Source organism: Chionomys nivalis, chromosome 2 (genome assembly GCF_950005125.1).
Source record: "Chionomys nivalis chromosome 2, mChiNiv1.1, whole genome shotgun sequence".
NCBI lineage: Eukaryota > Metazoa > Chordata > Mammalia > Rodentia > Cricetidae > Chionomys > Chionomys nivalis.
In genome coordinates this window covers 46,598,243-46,614,939 of record NC_080087.1, presented here as the reverse complement: position 1 = coordinate 46,614,939, position 16,697 = coordinate 46,598,243, and the positions used below count along the sequence as shown (strand labels likewise).

At 38.5% G+C, this 16,697-nt stretch overlaps 1 protein-coding gene across 1 annotated transcript; it reads right to left on the bottom strand.

Moving 5' to 3' along the window:
* Window positions 1-295: 295 nt before the first annotated feature.
* LOC130867631 (membrane cofactor protein-like) lies at window positions 296-1,180 on the bottom strand. Its single transcript, XM_057759705.1, has one exon. The coding sequence runs from the start codon at window positions 1,178-1,180 to the stop codon at window positions 296-298; it is 885 nt and encodes a 294-aa protein (XP_057615688.1).
* Between the last annotated feature and the right edge of the window lie 15,517 nt (window positions 1,181-16,697).

Genomic DNA, 16,697 nt, shown 5'->3' with positions numbered 1-16,697 from the left:
AGCATCTGTCTCGGAGAGGAGAGCCATGGCATCTGCCACACTTCCCTTCTCCCCAGAATTCTGTTCTGTCTACTTCACCCACCTAATTTTCTGTCCTATCAAAAGGCCAAGGCAGTCTCTTTATTTAACCAATGAAAGAAACACATAGAAAGAAGACGCTCCTATACCAATAAACAGGGTATGAAAACCATTCAGCCTGCTGTGCTTAGAATAATTAATTTATTCTGGCAGCTGACATTTCCAGTTTATTCTTCTCTTCTTCGCTCTTTGAGGATGTCAGAATGAGCAGTGCAAATTACTGTAGCTCCAACACAGCCATCATTATCAGAGAGATGATCCATCCCTTTGAATCTCCAAAACCAAATGCTTCTCCTTTGATAGAGCTCAGAACACTTGTGCTGGAAGGTATTGCAGGAGGGGGAGGAGGGGGAGGTGGGGAAGGAGGGGGCTCACTCCGACATATTGGAATTGGTGGCTGCCATGTATTATTACCCTCACACATGACAGTGTCGCTGCCATGAAGGAAAAGCCCCTGGTTACATTCAAACATGACCCTTGCTCTATAGGAGTATTTCTTACTGAATCCTGACGTCTGTCTCCCGTTCTGAATTACGGGATATGGACATCTGACCACTTTGCACTCAGGAGGGTTAGCGCTCCATTCTCTATTTTCAGAGCAATAGATCTGTCTCTCACCAACAAGGGACAGTTCATCCTGACCAGGAGGAACACGGTTACATTGGTAAGTTGCCACTTCATGGTATTCAAATACGTCTTTGTGACTTGGGAAAAATTCTCCATTATTTATATTTGGAGGTGGCTGACATAAAATTTTTGTACATATTGGGGGATCAGCACTCCACTGTACATCTGATCCTGAAAGAAGACAATATAGAATTCCGTCACCAATTAAGACAAAGCCAGGATGGCAAGTATATTGAATTTGTGTACCAAACTCAGAACTTCCATTCAGATAGTTTACTTGACCATTTACGGGATCTTCTTGCCTTGGACATGACTTTTTGTAACAAACATCCTTTGAAATGGGTGACCACTGGCCGTCTGCAGTGCACACACTGAAGATGTTGACAGTAGGTCGTCGTGTATATCCTGGTCTACATGAGTATTCCACTTTTTCCCCAGTCCCATAACTGTCTTTAGGATCGCCATTGAGCTGCATGTTTGGAAACCATGGTGGCTTACCACAGGCGTCAGAAGATGTAGACATCAGGGACACCAGGAGGGGCACAAGAAAGCGCTGAGCAGAAAAGTGTTCTGGTTGATGTTGGAGAGGCATCAGGCTCAGTACTGAACAGGTCAGGCTTTATTTAAACGAGCTGAAAAAGAAAAACATACCCGGAAGTCTAGGGCAGGCCTTTCTTAGTCTGATTACCATACGCAACAATCCCTACATCCACCTAGTGTCAAGACTAGAAGACAGCAGGGCGTGGCCCAAGCCACGCCCAGGAAGAAAGTCACCAAAAGTACTGCTTGGCTGGGTCTATCAACAAGTCAAGGGAATCTCGCGGAAAGGCTGTTTTGTTTTAGCTGCCTCCATCTACAATAGTTAATTTTTGTTTATCAGCAATGGAATTTATTTATGAAGATCGATTCTTAGATGATGTATTATTGGTGCTTTCTGTCTGAATTTGCCCCTAAATAAGCCTAATGATAAATATTTGCATTCATGGAAACTCTTTGAAAGACTCTAGAATGCTCAAATAAGGAATTTGGAAAAATAAGATTAAGAAAGAAGAAAGTCAAGTTTCCAAAGCCGTGATGACTAAGTTACCCTTTGGCAACAGCGAACAGATCCTGCTGTGGACCCCTAGCAGGCTATCACAATCCCCTTAGAATCAGCCTCCAAGAAACTGGACACCCCGAGGGTAGAACTCATTAGTTACTAATGATTAGTACTTGCTTCCCTGGACCGTAGTTCCTGGTAGATAGAGTCACAGCTATGCCTTCCTGAGATACCACCTTCTTCAAGAAAATATCTGCTTGCAGCATGCAAGGATCTAGAAGACGGACACACAGGCCAACATGAGTGTAGTCGGAATCTGAAAATCATTAATCATCAGTTCCAAAGCGCTTGTCAGCATCTGCTTGGGATCAGTCTCCATTTCAGTCTATTGTTCGGATTATAGTCCACGCATTTAGGAATGGTATTTTCTTGCTTCCTTTCACTGAGGAATCCCAGGATGTGTAAGTGCCAGAAAGAAATTTTGCCCCTAAAGTTTTTTTCCAAACTGTCATGGTTCTCTTAGCCACCTGGTGCTTGAGAGACACGCTATACTGAAGAAGGGCTGGTTTTCTTCAAGAAACAAAACAAAACACCAGAGAGAGAGAGAGAGAGAGAGAGAGAGAGAGAGAGAGAGAGAGAGAGTAGTAAATCAGCTTAGAAACATTTTTGATCTTCCATGTGTTCTTTTTATTTCTTCTTAGAGTTTTATTTTATTTTATTAAAAGTTACACAATATTCTCATCACAATTTTCCCTCCCTCATCTCCTTCCAGATCCCACCTCCCCAACAATCCACCCCCCACCCTCATTCTATCTCTTTTTAGAAAACAAACAGGCAAATATGAAAAGCAAAGAAACCAAAAGAAAATAAATAATAACAAATAAAACAGCTGAAAAAGCAAAAGAAATATACATACCTAAATACACCTAAAATGTGGATTCCATCTCTACTGAGAATGTTCTCAACATAGATTTTCATCTTGAATTGACAAATTAAATCATTTGAATTTACTAATGGCTCTTTTGAGTAAGTCTACTGAATACCATGTAAAACATTTCTAATTGTGTCATTCACAGGGCATATGTAGAGTGTCATCTCCCCAAACAACCCTGTCCCCTCATTATGCACAAATCTGATTCTTTGGTTACATTTTGTCTTGATAGTTCATGCCATCTATATCCTAAGTAAAAAGATGATAGTTATCTCAGACAATTTCAAACCATCTGTTTCTCATGCTTAATCAGTCTTCCAGATTGTACTTCCTAGAAAAAAATTCCCTTTCCAATGATAGACAATAAATCATAACAGGATATATCTTTGACTCAGTCTGGTTAACCTTTGGAAATTGCAATCCATCCCGAAGATGCTGATATTGTCAGTGAGTTTCTCACACATATTTCAAGACCTTGTCACTATTTCTAGATCTATCATCATGTTCTTCCCTGTTTGCGTCTCTGTAGAGTAGATGACAAAAATATGTATTTATCATTTACAGTATTATGTCTTGCTATGAATTTTGAAATGATTGTTATAATAATACCATTAAGATAGCTACCATTTTACAAAATCATGACTTGAATTTTATTCAATGTCGTTTGTCTACATATTAAAATTATCATATGGATAATTCTGCATTCTGTTGACATGCTATATCAGATTTAATCCTTTTTATATTATATACTGACATTGTACTAATGTGATGCATACTGGATCATTATTTATTCATGAACAACCTTTCGAATGTGCTATTGCATTTCAGTTACTGCTATTATTTAGTATATGGTGTGTGTTTGTGTTTGAGTACTTTAGTTTTCAGTCTTTCTTTCTTTAGTCTCCTTTTCTTTCTGTTATATTATGTGCTTTTTTATTTATATGAGGATAGTGCTGGTTCTCATCAAATCTGCATGGAACAATTCTTCTCTGTTGTCTGAATATCATACAGATAATTGGTATTCTTTAAGTTTTTGGTACAAATCAACATTGAAACCATTGGTTTTAAGCGTCTCTTTAACAGGAGCATTATACTGATTTAAGTTTGTCACTTGCGATTAGTCTGATGTGTGTTTCTGTTTCTCCCATGGTTTAGTCATGGTGAGATACATATATTGCTGGAATTTGTCCATTTCTTTTAGGTTACCAAATTTGCTGACAAGTAATTTTTCATGGTAATTTCAATGAGTTTTTGAATTTCTGGTATGTAATAGCTCCTTTTTTATATGTTGACACACAAATCCAAAAACAGAAACAACAATAACATCAACAACAACAACAACAACAACCCACAGCTTTCACTTTATAGGAAAAAAAGTTCATTCTGGAGCCCAAGCTGTGTGATAATGGCCCTGGAAACATGGGGTTAGGTTCATAAGCACTGAGTATCTCTTACTTTTGCTCTCTATTTAAAGCCTACCTCATGTCAGAACTCCTATAGATGGGCTTGGGGTAGTATTTGGAATTCTGTGTCCCTCTTCCTTAGTCTGCTTTTCATTATTAATTGGTTCATTTAATTGGCTTATTGAAGATAGCCAGCTGAATCTGGTTTGTTGGTGCACAGACTGTGACCTTAAAGTCCTTCAACAGAACTAGCAACACAACTACTGAGTATGTGTCTGTGTTAGTTAGAATAAAAATAGCTGGAGGCTCATTTACTCAAATGTTTAGTCATCAGTGAGGGGTACTATCTGAGAAGTTATAGGAGGTGTGGCCTCGCTGGAGAAAGCTTGTCACTGGGGACTTGCTTTGAGTTTTCAGAAACCCAAGGCAGGTGCACTGTGTCTCTCTTCCTGCTGCTTGCAGATCCACACATAGAGAACTCTCAGTAACCTCTCCATCACCATGTCAGCCTGTGTGCCGCCATGCTGCCCACCACGATGACAGGGACTAAATCTCTGCAACTGTTAACACGCCCCAGTTTAATTCTTTCTTTTATACGAGTTGTTGTGGTCAGGGTGTGTCTTCACAGCACTAGGATAGTGACTAAGACAGTACCCAAAGCAAATGAAATCTGTATGTTGAGTAGACTTCTGTAGTCTTTCTTCATTGCTGGCCAATTTGCCAAGAAATGAAATAAAAATAACAAATAACAAAGAGATGTATTGAATATATAAAACAGAAATGCTATGTTTTTTTAATAAAGGAATATAATGTCCTTTATGACATGGCAGGGAGTTGGTGGGGGCTGTAGGTCATCTTGTTAAGTGACTTGAGTCAGGAGGTTGGGTTGTGTTCATTGGTGTACTTTTGTGTCAGAAGTGCAAGGTGTAAGGTCCAGTCTTCAGCACTGCACAAAGCAGATTGGTGGAGGGAAATCTCGACACACAGAGAGCAGTACTTCAAGCTCTGTCTCATATATGGAACCTTAAAAAGTTGATTTTATACTATACAGTTGAGTATAAACCTATGTTTTCCAGAGTTGCTAAGGAACATGGAAGTGGCTTATCAAGCTACAAACAGAAATAAAAAGCTGGTATTTGCTATTATAATATATGTTGACGATAAGTAACAAATATGTCTGTGAGGAACAAAAAAACATTATAAATCTATGTGAAAGAACTCTGAATGCTTTTACCATAAAGAAATGATAAATGATGGATGAGGTAAATATCTATAACCTGACTGGGATATTGTGTAACATATATAGGTAGAAAATTTGTTCTATGCCTCTGTAATATGTAAAACTTCTACGTGTCAGATAAAAATAAACTTTTAAAAAAATACTACATAGATCTTTCACTTCCTTGGTTAGAGAGGCGTGCACCCACCCACTGTGACAGTAGAACTGATCTATTGGGAGCTCTCCAAGGCCAGCTGGACTGGGACTGAATAAGCATGGGTTGAAACTGGACTCTCTGAACAAGGCGGACAATGAAGGCTGATGAGAAGCCAAGGACAATGGCACTAGGTTTCGATCCTAATACATGAACTGGCTTTGTGGGAGCTTAGCCTGTTTGGATGCTCACCTTCCTGGACCTAGATAGAAGTGGGAGGACCTTGGTCTTCCTGTAGAGCAGGGAATTTGGACTGCTCTTCAGTATCGAGAGGGAGGGGGAGTGGACTAGGGGGAGGAGAAGTGGAGTGGGGATAGGGGGAGGGGAGCGGGGGGAGGGGGCAATATGTGGGAGGAGGGGGAGGGAAATGGGAAACGGGGAGCAGTTGGAAATTTTAAGTAAAAAAGAATAAAAAAAAATACTACATATTCTTAGTAGAATTTAGCAGTGTCTTCAGGGCCCAGAATTTCTCTCCTGGCAGACTTTTTAATACTGATTCAATCTCTCTTGTTACTGATTTATTTTACTTTTCTGTTTCTCCAGAATTCAATCTTAGAAGGTTGTCTGTGTCAGGAATATATCCATTTCTTCTAGGTTTTCCATTTGGGGGCATATAATTGTTCATAACCACCTTTTATAATCTTTTGTATTTCTGTGAAATCGGTTGTAATAACTTTTCCCATTTCTAATTTTATTTGTTTGAATCACCTTTATTTTTTGTATTTTCACTCCTTTTCCCTACTTTTTGTAGCTATGCCAAAATTAGAACTTTTTATAGTTTCTGTCCATTAATATCATTGCAGAAATACCTGTTCAAATGTATCTCTATCGACTCTTGTTCCAGTGTTAGATGGCATTTATTCACCATTGTTACAGATCTAGAAAATTCCATCTTCACTTCATAGGTAAAAATTGCATATTTTATTTTTGCGAATGTCATTTCATCTCAACAGGAAGAATATTTGTAATACAATATGTCTGGTAGTTACTAATTCCCTAAACTTTTTATTTGGCTTGTTTTGAGGAACCTGTGTTTGCAGAATGTCCTTTAACCTGTGTCTACATGGCAGTCTGGTGCTGAATGCTCTGAAATCATTTGCCCACACTGGTCATCTTAGAGTTACTGTTTCTGACCCTAGGGTCTAAGGTCAACTTTAGTCCTTCCCTCACATTCCTTTTTATTTTTTCTTCCTTCCTTCCTTCCTTCCTTCCTTCCTTCCTTCCTTCCTTCCTTCCTTCCTTCCTTTCTTTCTTTCTTTCTTTCTTTTCTTTCTTTTTTAGATTCAAGGAAAGTTGTGGCTTATGTTGTTTTTTTTAAATTAATTTTATTGAACTATACATTTTTCTCTGCTCCCCTCCCTTATGCTCCCTTCCCCTTTAGCCCTCTCCCATGGTCCCCATGCTCCCAATTTACTCAGGAGATCTTATCTTTTTTTACTTCCCATGTAGATTAGATCTATGTAAGTCTCTCTTAGGGTCCTTATTGTTGTCTAAGTTCTCTGGGATTGTGATTTGTAGGCTAGCTTTATCCATTTGCCTGCAAATTTCAAGATGTCATTATTTTTCTCTACTATGTAGTACTCCACTGTGAAAATGTACCAAATTTTCCTTATCCATTCTTCAGTTGAGGGGCATTTAGGTTGTTTCCAGGTTCTGGCTATGACAAACAATGCTGCTATGAACATAGCTGAGCAAATGTCCCTGAGGTATGATTGAACATCCTTTGGGTATATCCCCAAAAGTGTTATTGCTGGGTCTTGAGGTAGATAGTTTCCTAATTTTCGGAGAAATCCCCACACCAACATCCAAAGGAGCTATACCAACTTGTACTCTCACCAGCAATGCAGAAGTGTTCCCTTTACCCCACATCCTCTCCAGCATAAGTTGTCATCGGTGTTTTTGATATTGGCCATTCTTATAGGTGTAAAAAAGGAATCTCAGAGTTGTTTTGATTTGCATTTCTCCAATGACTAAGGGTGTTGAACATTTCCTTAAGTGTCTTTCAGCTATTTTAGATTCCTTTGTTGAGAGTTCTCTGTTTAGGTTTATACTCCATTTTTTTATTATTATTATTGGGTTATCTGCTCTTTTGATAACCAATCTCTTGAGTTCTTGTATATTTTGGAGTTGAAGAAGACACCATAAAGTGGAAAGATCTCCCGTGCTCTTGGGTAGGCAGAATTAACATAGTAAAAATAATAATCTTACTACATTCCTTTTTCTACACAGTAACTACCTCTGTTAGTTCTGTTTCCTAGGCTAGAGGTTGGGCAAGGATAGAGGTGTGGACAATAGGAAACTTTTCTTTTACTATCTTAAGTGTTTACCCCCTATTTCTGTGCTTTAACAAAAATGTTATATTGTCATTCCATGATCCCTTAGCTCTAGTGATGGCATTTCCCGTGATATCTAGGGCCTTCTATTCTACCATTACCTTAGCCATTTTCTATTGCTGTAACAGGATACCACACATTGGGGAACTGATACTAATCAGGAATATGTGAGCTTCCAGTTTGATAGGCCAGGAAGTCCAAAGTGAAATTCCTGGTATCTGGTGAGGATCTGCTGCATTAAAATCTGGTGGAAAGCATCATATGATCACAGTGGAAAGATAGAGTAAGAGAGAAAAGGAAGTGGGTGGATTCTTCTTTTTAAAAGGGATGTCCTGCTTTGATAATGAGCCAGTTTCTCACAGCTATAACAGTCATTCCTGAGGACAAAATCGTTGAAGAACTTCTTGAAGATCCCACTTCTTAATACCTATCACAATGGTCGGTAAGCTTAAACATCAATTTGGAGGGAACAAATATACAAATCATGGCAACTCTCTTATTGATACCACACAGCCTTTTTCATTTATCTGAAAATGCTTCTGACATTAACTGTAAATTGTGGCATCAACTTCTTACTGCAGAACTCTTCCAGAACCATGGCTGCTACCTTATAAAACTGTCATTACTATTTCTCATGCCCATGTGTTTGCATGAAGGAAGTGGAAACCCTAAATGAAACAAAAATAAGAATGCTGGTACACAGAACTCTGCAGACAGCATGGCTACTGATTATATTGTCACCACTGTTGTAGCCACTGTCCATCTAGGGCTGTTGTGCCAGCAAAATCTTCCAAGTTAAAACTCATATTCAAGATGTTGCCTGATGAGTAATTTAATTAGACTTTAGATTATGTCTACCTATTTTCTTCCTTCCCTCCCGCCCTCCCTTCCTCCCTCCATTCTAGGTGTTGTAGATGAGAATACTAATATAAAATTACCCCGTACTCCTGAGGCGTCAAAACTTATTTTACTCAAAGTGATTCAGCATTTCTTATGGGGGAGACTTGAAGACACAATAATATATTGCTGATGTGACATATTCTCTTGGCATGCTGGAGCTATAGAAAAGATACCAGTGCCCTTATAATTTTTTTAATGTTCCACAACTCACAATATTACATTATCACTGGAGGTGAGAGTATTCATATAACCTTTCTCTTGTAATGAACAGTGAGAATTGTGCTTACTTTGGCATCCTGCTGGGTGTTACAACCTATGCAAAAGGATTACAGGGCTTCATAGTCATACCTATTACCCATCTCCATTCCAAAATTCCATGGTTTGCATAAGCAAGTACTTAAAGTTCTATAAAAGCAACATTATTTTTTGTTGTCTATTTATTTTACAAAGGACAAGTGACTAAAATTTTATCTAGAAAAATCATAATGGAATCCTGTATCAGAGAGGAGGTCCTGAAAGTGATTTGGCCTATATTATCTATTTTTATCTATTAAACTTTTTACTTTGAAAATTTCACAATCAATTTACCTTGAGACCCAGCTACAATACTCTTGGGCATATACCCAAAATATGCTTCATCTTACCACAGAAACACACTTGCTCAAACATGTTCATTTCTTCTCTATTCATGATAACCAGAAATTGGATGCAATCTAGATGTCCCTCAACAGAAGATGAATAAAGAAAATATATGATGAAATATTATTCAGCTCTTAAAAAACAAAATCATTAAATTCACAGGTAAATTGATGAAGATAGAAAAATTATCCTGAATGAGGTAACCCAGGTGCAGAATTACAAATATACTGTATATTTCCTTATATGGCGATAATAACTGTTAAGCCAATGACAACCAATCTGTAATGTGTCTAACTACAGAGGTTGCATATAGAGTAAGTGACTGGGGGTAATGGACAGAGTTACATAGAAAAAATGTAATAGATAGTTATAAATGGACAGGACTGTGGTGAAGGGACAAGAATGGGAGGATCAAACATGGAGGAAGACAGAAAAAGAGGACTAGGGAGGGAATATGAGGAAAACAAGTTTTTTAAATGGTTGTTTGAGAGGTAGTATGGACACTCAATAGAGTAGAAGCTTCTATCCATATATGAAGGTGATCTAAATGAAATCATCAAATAATGGGAGGGACAAAGCCCTAACTGGATATTGCCTGTCACTAAATGCAGCTTCCATTCCCTGGATTGAGTCACATCTAATTGGGTTTTTGGTCAAAGGGGTCCTATGAGAATGCCCCAAAAGCCAGGCTATTGTCAAGACTGTAGGTTACTCTCCACAAACTGATAGTAAGACCCCATTGTTAAAGACAACACCTACACAACTCATTGAACATGGAGAGGTCAAGCTGGTTCTTACCCAAAGCCTTCATCCCTGTGGTTTAGACCTCTGGTACAGGCAAGCGTTCTGCACACTACCAAAGGAGAAAGATAAACATTAACTTAACTACAACCCCTTCAACCTACAATGGTAGTCTGCCTGAAAGATATGCTAGTGTAACGGTAGCATAGTTTGTGAGAGTAAGCAACCAGTAGAACACTTAGCATAGGTGCAGTCCACAAGATGGAACCCATAATCAGTGCTGCTTGGGTAAGCAAGGCTTGAGCTAAGATGGCACAGGTACCTAGGGCAAAACCAAATACTACTATTTTGCTAAAGGAGCACAGCACTAAAATGATTCTTGATGACATTCTGCTATACTCATAGATCAGTGCCTTGCTCAACCATCATCTGAGAAGCTTCCCTCTGCAGCAGATGGGAACAAATCCAGAGACCCACAGCCAGATATTATGTAGAGTGCAAGAGACCTTGGAACATCAGCTCCACACGTGATGGGATATCTCCATTAAATCCCTTCCCCTAGAGCTCAGGGAAACATGCAGAACAAGCAGAAGAGGATAAAAGCCAGTGTGAATGGAAGATACCAAGGAAACAAGACCCTCTAAATCAAGAGGATTGATGGACATTTGTAGTCCCAGAGACTGAGTGAGGCAGCATGAGTAGGGACTACATGGGTGGGCACCATATGGGATCCTCGAGTTGAAAGGAGAAGCGATCACAGGCTCCACCCTAAACCAGAGGTTTTCTACAATTGATTGATAATACTTGCAAGTGGAAATGCTTTTCCCCACAAGGGATTCTCACTGGGAAAATGAACCACTCTTTTGTTTCGTTTTTTTTTGTTTGTTTGTTTTGTTTTGTTTTGTTTTTTGTTTTTTTGAGACAGAGTTTCACTCTATAGACTTGGTCATCCTGGAACTTTCTTTGTAAAAAGAGGCTGACTTCAAACTCACAGAGATCCACTTGTCTCTGCCTCCTGGGTGCTGGGATTAAAGGCGTGCGCCACCACCACCTGGCAGGAGCTACTCTTTCCATTTTATTTTATTATTGTTTTTATTGAGTTATATATTTTTCTCTGCTCTGCTCTCTTCCTTCCCTTCCCATTTTAACCACTCCTGTGACCCCCATGCTCCAAGTTTACTCAGGAGATCTTGTCTTTTTCTCCTTCCTGTGTCAATCCATGTATGTCTCTCTTAGAAGCCTCTTTGCTGTCTAGGTTGTCTGGGGTTGTGGACTGTAGGTTGGTTTTTCTTTGCTTTGTGTCTGGAAGCCACTTATGAGTGAGTACATATTGTAATTTTCTTTTTGGGTCTAGGTTACCTCACTCAGTATAGTTTTTTTTTTTCTAGAGTCGTACATTTCCCTGCAAATTTCAAGAGATGAACAACAGAAAATAAACACAACATCATCTCTGCAGGCTTCTTATCTCATAATGCTGTGTCAGGGCTTTTTCTTCCTTTAATTTTTTTTTCCATTTTCGAATTTTACTTTTGTCACTCCCCCTCTAGGTCCTTTGCAAATGTATTATGTCTTTCTGTTTCTTGTTTTTGTGGGTTCCTGAGTGCTTAAAAGAGTGAGTTTCTGCACCTATAGCTGACATTGTATCTTTACTTGAACTCTTAGTTTTTTGTTTTGTGCTCTTCGAATGTGGTTGTAGCTGTCTTATTTTATTGGTATCTCTCAGATGCCTGTTTATTTTCTAATGAGATTCAGAAAATGCATAGCTCTGGATGAGAGGGAAGGTGGGGCGAAACTGGGAGAAGTAGTGTGGGGAGAGCATAAATGAAAATAAAATCAATTTTCAATAAAAGAAAAAAGATAAAGCTTTTGGATAAGAAACATATTTTATCTTGTAATCCTAATGCGCCATGGAAATAGGAGCTGTTTAAGGAAAATTGAAAAAATTCTGGAAAGAGGAAATGTTGGATGAAGAACTATAAAAAGACAGCGGCAGGTGGAGAGGCACACTAATACCCAAAGAGAAGTGAAAGACTGACTCTCTCCTGTCTGCTTTTCCGTTTCTGAATCTAGGAGGATATTTGGATTTGGAAGGGGACTGGATTTTTACAGAATCCTAGAAAGTGGATAGAAAGAAGGGCTTGAAAACTTATTTTTTTTTCTGGGATACATCAATACTTTAAAACTGTGTGGAGGAAATCTCCCTGAGGCGTTGGGAAGGGCTGAGTCACTTAGAGTTGTCGTTAATAATTACCCTAGGACCAATTGATATTTAAATGTCTGATTTCATTTCATAAATCCCTTAGTACCATATAATCCCTTCCTTTTGGAATTAATTGAAAAATTGCTTATAATATTTTAATATAAATACTGAGTATGGTGACTATCATACTACTCAGGAATGTGGGGCAGGATTGAGACTAGTTTTCACTACCTAGTGAATTTCTTTTCCCTACATAGTGAATCCCAGGGTCGCCTGAGCTACAGCATGATACCCTGTCTGAAAAGCATGACTAATCATAGAAAAAACATTTTACGTTACACAGTGGTCATGAAGAAAAATAAGTGAATTTCGTTAAAAATACTTAAAACATATTTATCTCAAAGTCATTTAGATAATCTAATATTGCCTTATTTTCTACACTATTTTCTTAGTACACAGTTCCTATTAGTGAAAACAGAAGCAAGTGCTAGAGACTATATTATCCAGTGGGTAAAAGACTCTATCTCTATTAAGTAAATGTGGTTTTAGAGTCTTTATTAGAATCAGAATTTCCCTTGGTCATATTTGACCTAATAACCACATTATTAAAAACCCTCAAAACATCTCAATAATAAAAAAATAATTTTCTGGATGGCAGTGTTAGCCAAAAAGGATCTTTATGCCTCACCATAAATGTAATATAGTATTTTACAGTCTCTGCTGCTGAAATTCAATTATTGAATTTTTAATAAAGCACACCATCAGTAGAGGGAAAAATGGTTTAAGGCAATTTTTTTTGAAAGACACCATAAACATTTGAAACTATTAAATTGTAAACACTCAAAGCTTATAAATAGGACTTTGTAGGAAGTGAATTTGGGCTCTTATGCTTGTTTTTATATTAAGGAAATTTGGTGGTAGTCTCAATAACCATAAAAAGATACACTTGAAATTATGTGTGCTTGAAACCAGAGTAATTTATTCTATTATCTCACCAAATTAAGAATAAAACACCACCGTCAGAGAGCATGAGACAAGCAATTCCCACTTTACGCATAGGTTAATTATATCTTATGGTCCTTAAATTTCACTAAGTGATGCTTCGGGAACATGGTGGTTGGAATGGTTTTTGAGATCAAAGATACCTAAGGGAGTATCTCATTTGGAATTGGTTCTGTTGTAGTAGAATTGAGTACTTCCTATTTTAAATTATAGATTATAATCATAGATTTTTTGCACTCTAGTGAGCACATATCTTGAAACTTTTTAAATTTTTTCGTATCATGTTGGGGACAGCACTCCATAGTGCTTGTTAGGAATTATGTTTGTTTAAAGCCCGACATGGTGCTCAGAATACAATGAGGAGCAAGACAGACATGATTCCTGTTCTCAATGAAGTTTCTGTGTGATGAGGAAGACACACAATTCAAATATAGAATACAAAAAGCATTACCATTAAGAAAAGAATTACAAAAGAAAATGACAATGCTAAATAGCCAGGGAAGGAAAAAATTAACATGATTATAGTTTGGGTTGGTCAGAAAATAATGCCATAAATAAATAGACATTTCTAGAGTGGGAGGTAGATAGCACAGTGTGGTGGGAAGTGCATAACACAAAAGATCCTGAAGTATATCAATGGATGGAGAGGCCAAGGTTACTGAATTCCAGATAACTAACACCTTTACAGTAGATGAGACTGGAAGGGAGTTGATGGAGAGTTAGCAGTGATGTTTCTATGCTTCGATATCACTAGAGAGGGTTAGCAGGGAAGAACCTCGACTGCTTCTACACTGCATGGCAGTAAATGCTGAAGAGAACTGCATGGTCTGATGACTGTGGCTGTCAAGACAAAGCTGGTTCCTCCACTACCCAGTCGTGCTAGACAGCAGTGACTGATACGTATTTCTCCAACATCCGACCTTCTCCCAATTCATTTTAAAACGGGAGGAGGGTGGGATGGAAATTATATAAATACAGTATTCATGTATGAATTTTCCAAAAAAATATTAAAATTATTTTTTTTTATTTTTCTGATCACCGCTAATGGAGTATAGACATTTTTATAGGTAGAAAAAATAAAAAAGTGAAGTCAATTCTATTTCAGTATTACACGGTTGATATCTTTGACTTTGATATTTAGGAAATAATTGGATTATAATTTGCCTGTGAACAGGTATAGTACATTGTTCTTGATTCACAGCTTTGGGCCAAACATTGCAAATATCTCAGAAAGCTGTTTTAAATTATTTGATTTTCCTTATTTTCTAGCGGATCACTGATTTTCTTCAGACCACCCTCTACATAAGAGCTTCAACCATATACAAACTAGAATGTTTTTCTATTACAGAGTAATATATATGGGTATATTATTATAATATTCACATATTAATATTTTATGTGCAAAATAATGGTATAGACTTTATTTTTATAAATTCATACTTGTACATACATGTATGCATGTTTGCATGTGAATGGGTATGCATGCTTAGGAGGTTGTGGTAGTGATATTTTGTTTGTGTTTCAAAAAATAAAGTTTGCCTGAAGATCAGAGGGCAGAGCTAAGCTACTAGGGGCAAGGCAGTGGTGGCATACACCTTTAATTTCAAGGACTTGGGAGACTGAGGCAGGGGGATCTCTGTTAGTTCAAGGCCAACCTGGGCTACAAAAATTTGATCCAGTTTAAAAGAGAAACAGAGTCAGGCGGTGGTGGCTCACACCTTTAATCCCAGTACTTGGGAGCCAGATGTCTTTAAACCCAGCACTAGGGAGATGGAGATATTCTGGAAGAGATATGACTAGGCAGAGAGAGGAATGTAAGGCAGAAGACGGGAGCTCAGATGCAGTCTGAGGCAGCAGTCTGAAGCAGTCAATCTGAGGTTCAGTATGAGGCAGCAGTCTGAAGATGCAGTCAAAGCACACAGTCTGAGGAAGCAGTCTGAGGACAGGATCACCTTTTGGTCTGAGCATCAGTAGAGGTAAAAGTTCTCTCTAGTGGCTGGCTGTATCGCTTCTCTGATCTTTCAGCTTTCATCCCTGACTATCTGACTTGGGGTTTTTATTTACTTTTTCTCTAATATTTTTTATTAATTTATAAATAATACCATTCAAAATTTCTACTTCCTCCCCTCCTCCCACTTTCCTCCCACTTCTCCTTCCTCTTTCCCCCTCCAGTCCAAAGAGAAGGCAGGATACCCTGCCCTGTGGGAAGTCCCCACTACATCCAGGCTTAAGAAGGAGTGCATCCAAATAGAATAGGATTCTAAAAAGCCAGTAAATGCAGTAGAGACAAATCCCAGTGTTATTATTGTTAGCTTCTCTGTATGCCTCAGTTGTAAGCCACATTCAGAAGGTGCAGTTTGATCCCATGCTCCTTCAGTCCCAGTCCAGCTGGATTTGGTGAGCTCCCATTAGAAGGCACACTGTCTCAGTGTGTGGATCAACCCCTTGCAGTCCTGACTTCCTTGCTCATATTCTTCTTCCTTCTGCTCTTCAACTGGACCTTGGGAGCTCAGTCCAGTGCTCCGATGTGGGTCTCTGTCTCTATCTCCATCTGTCGCCGGACAAAGGCTCTATGGTGATATTCAAGATAGTCATCAGTCTAAATACGGGACAAAGTCAGTTCAGGCACCTCTCCTCCACTGCCCAGGGTCCTAGCTGGGGACATCCCTGCGGACACCTGAGATTGGCAAGTGAGTTTTTATTATTAAGACCAATTAGAATTAGTGCTATAGGTTGTGGCCTGAGGTTGACATCAGGTATTTTTCTCAATGGTGCTCCACTCTGTATGTAGAAGCAGAATCACAACTCAATACTCGACAGTTGAGCTTGTCTTGCTCACCAGCTTACTGTTGAGATACTACTCTGTTTCTGTTCCTACAGGTCATGAGCAGACATAATACCCACTAGCAGCCACTTTATCTAAGAAGAGAGTTTATTGTTAGTCAAAAATGAGTGACCTGTGCCTAGAAATACAAAAGAGTGATCTGTCATGGAAGAGATTGCTTGAGATTTTATGGCCATCAAATAAAGTCCTACATCTGCACAGCAGATAAGTGCTGGTAGATGGTAAACCACAGAAAAACAGATTTATTCTACTTTTCACATGTGATCTTGATCTTCTGTTTTTTCACTTTAGGGCCAACAGAGACACACATTGTATTATGCTTGGGGATACATGCTAAGAATGATTCCTAAAAGACACTTCAGAATCAGAAGTTGAAAGCTGTTAAAGGGACTAAGATATTTCAAGATAGATTTGGCTGTGAATCTTCAACACTCCATCTCTGTGTTAATCTGTTCCAGTGAGCCAACATCAAATACTTTGGAGGGTATTTAATATAGACATATCTTCCTGACAGAATTTCAGTCTT

Coding starts and splice junctions, on each gene's coding strand:
- LOC130867631 (XM_057759705.1), bottom strand. CDS start 1,180: ATGCAGCTCAATGGCGATCCTAAAGACAGTTATGGGACTGGGGAAAAA.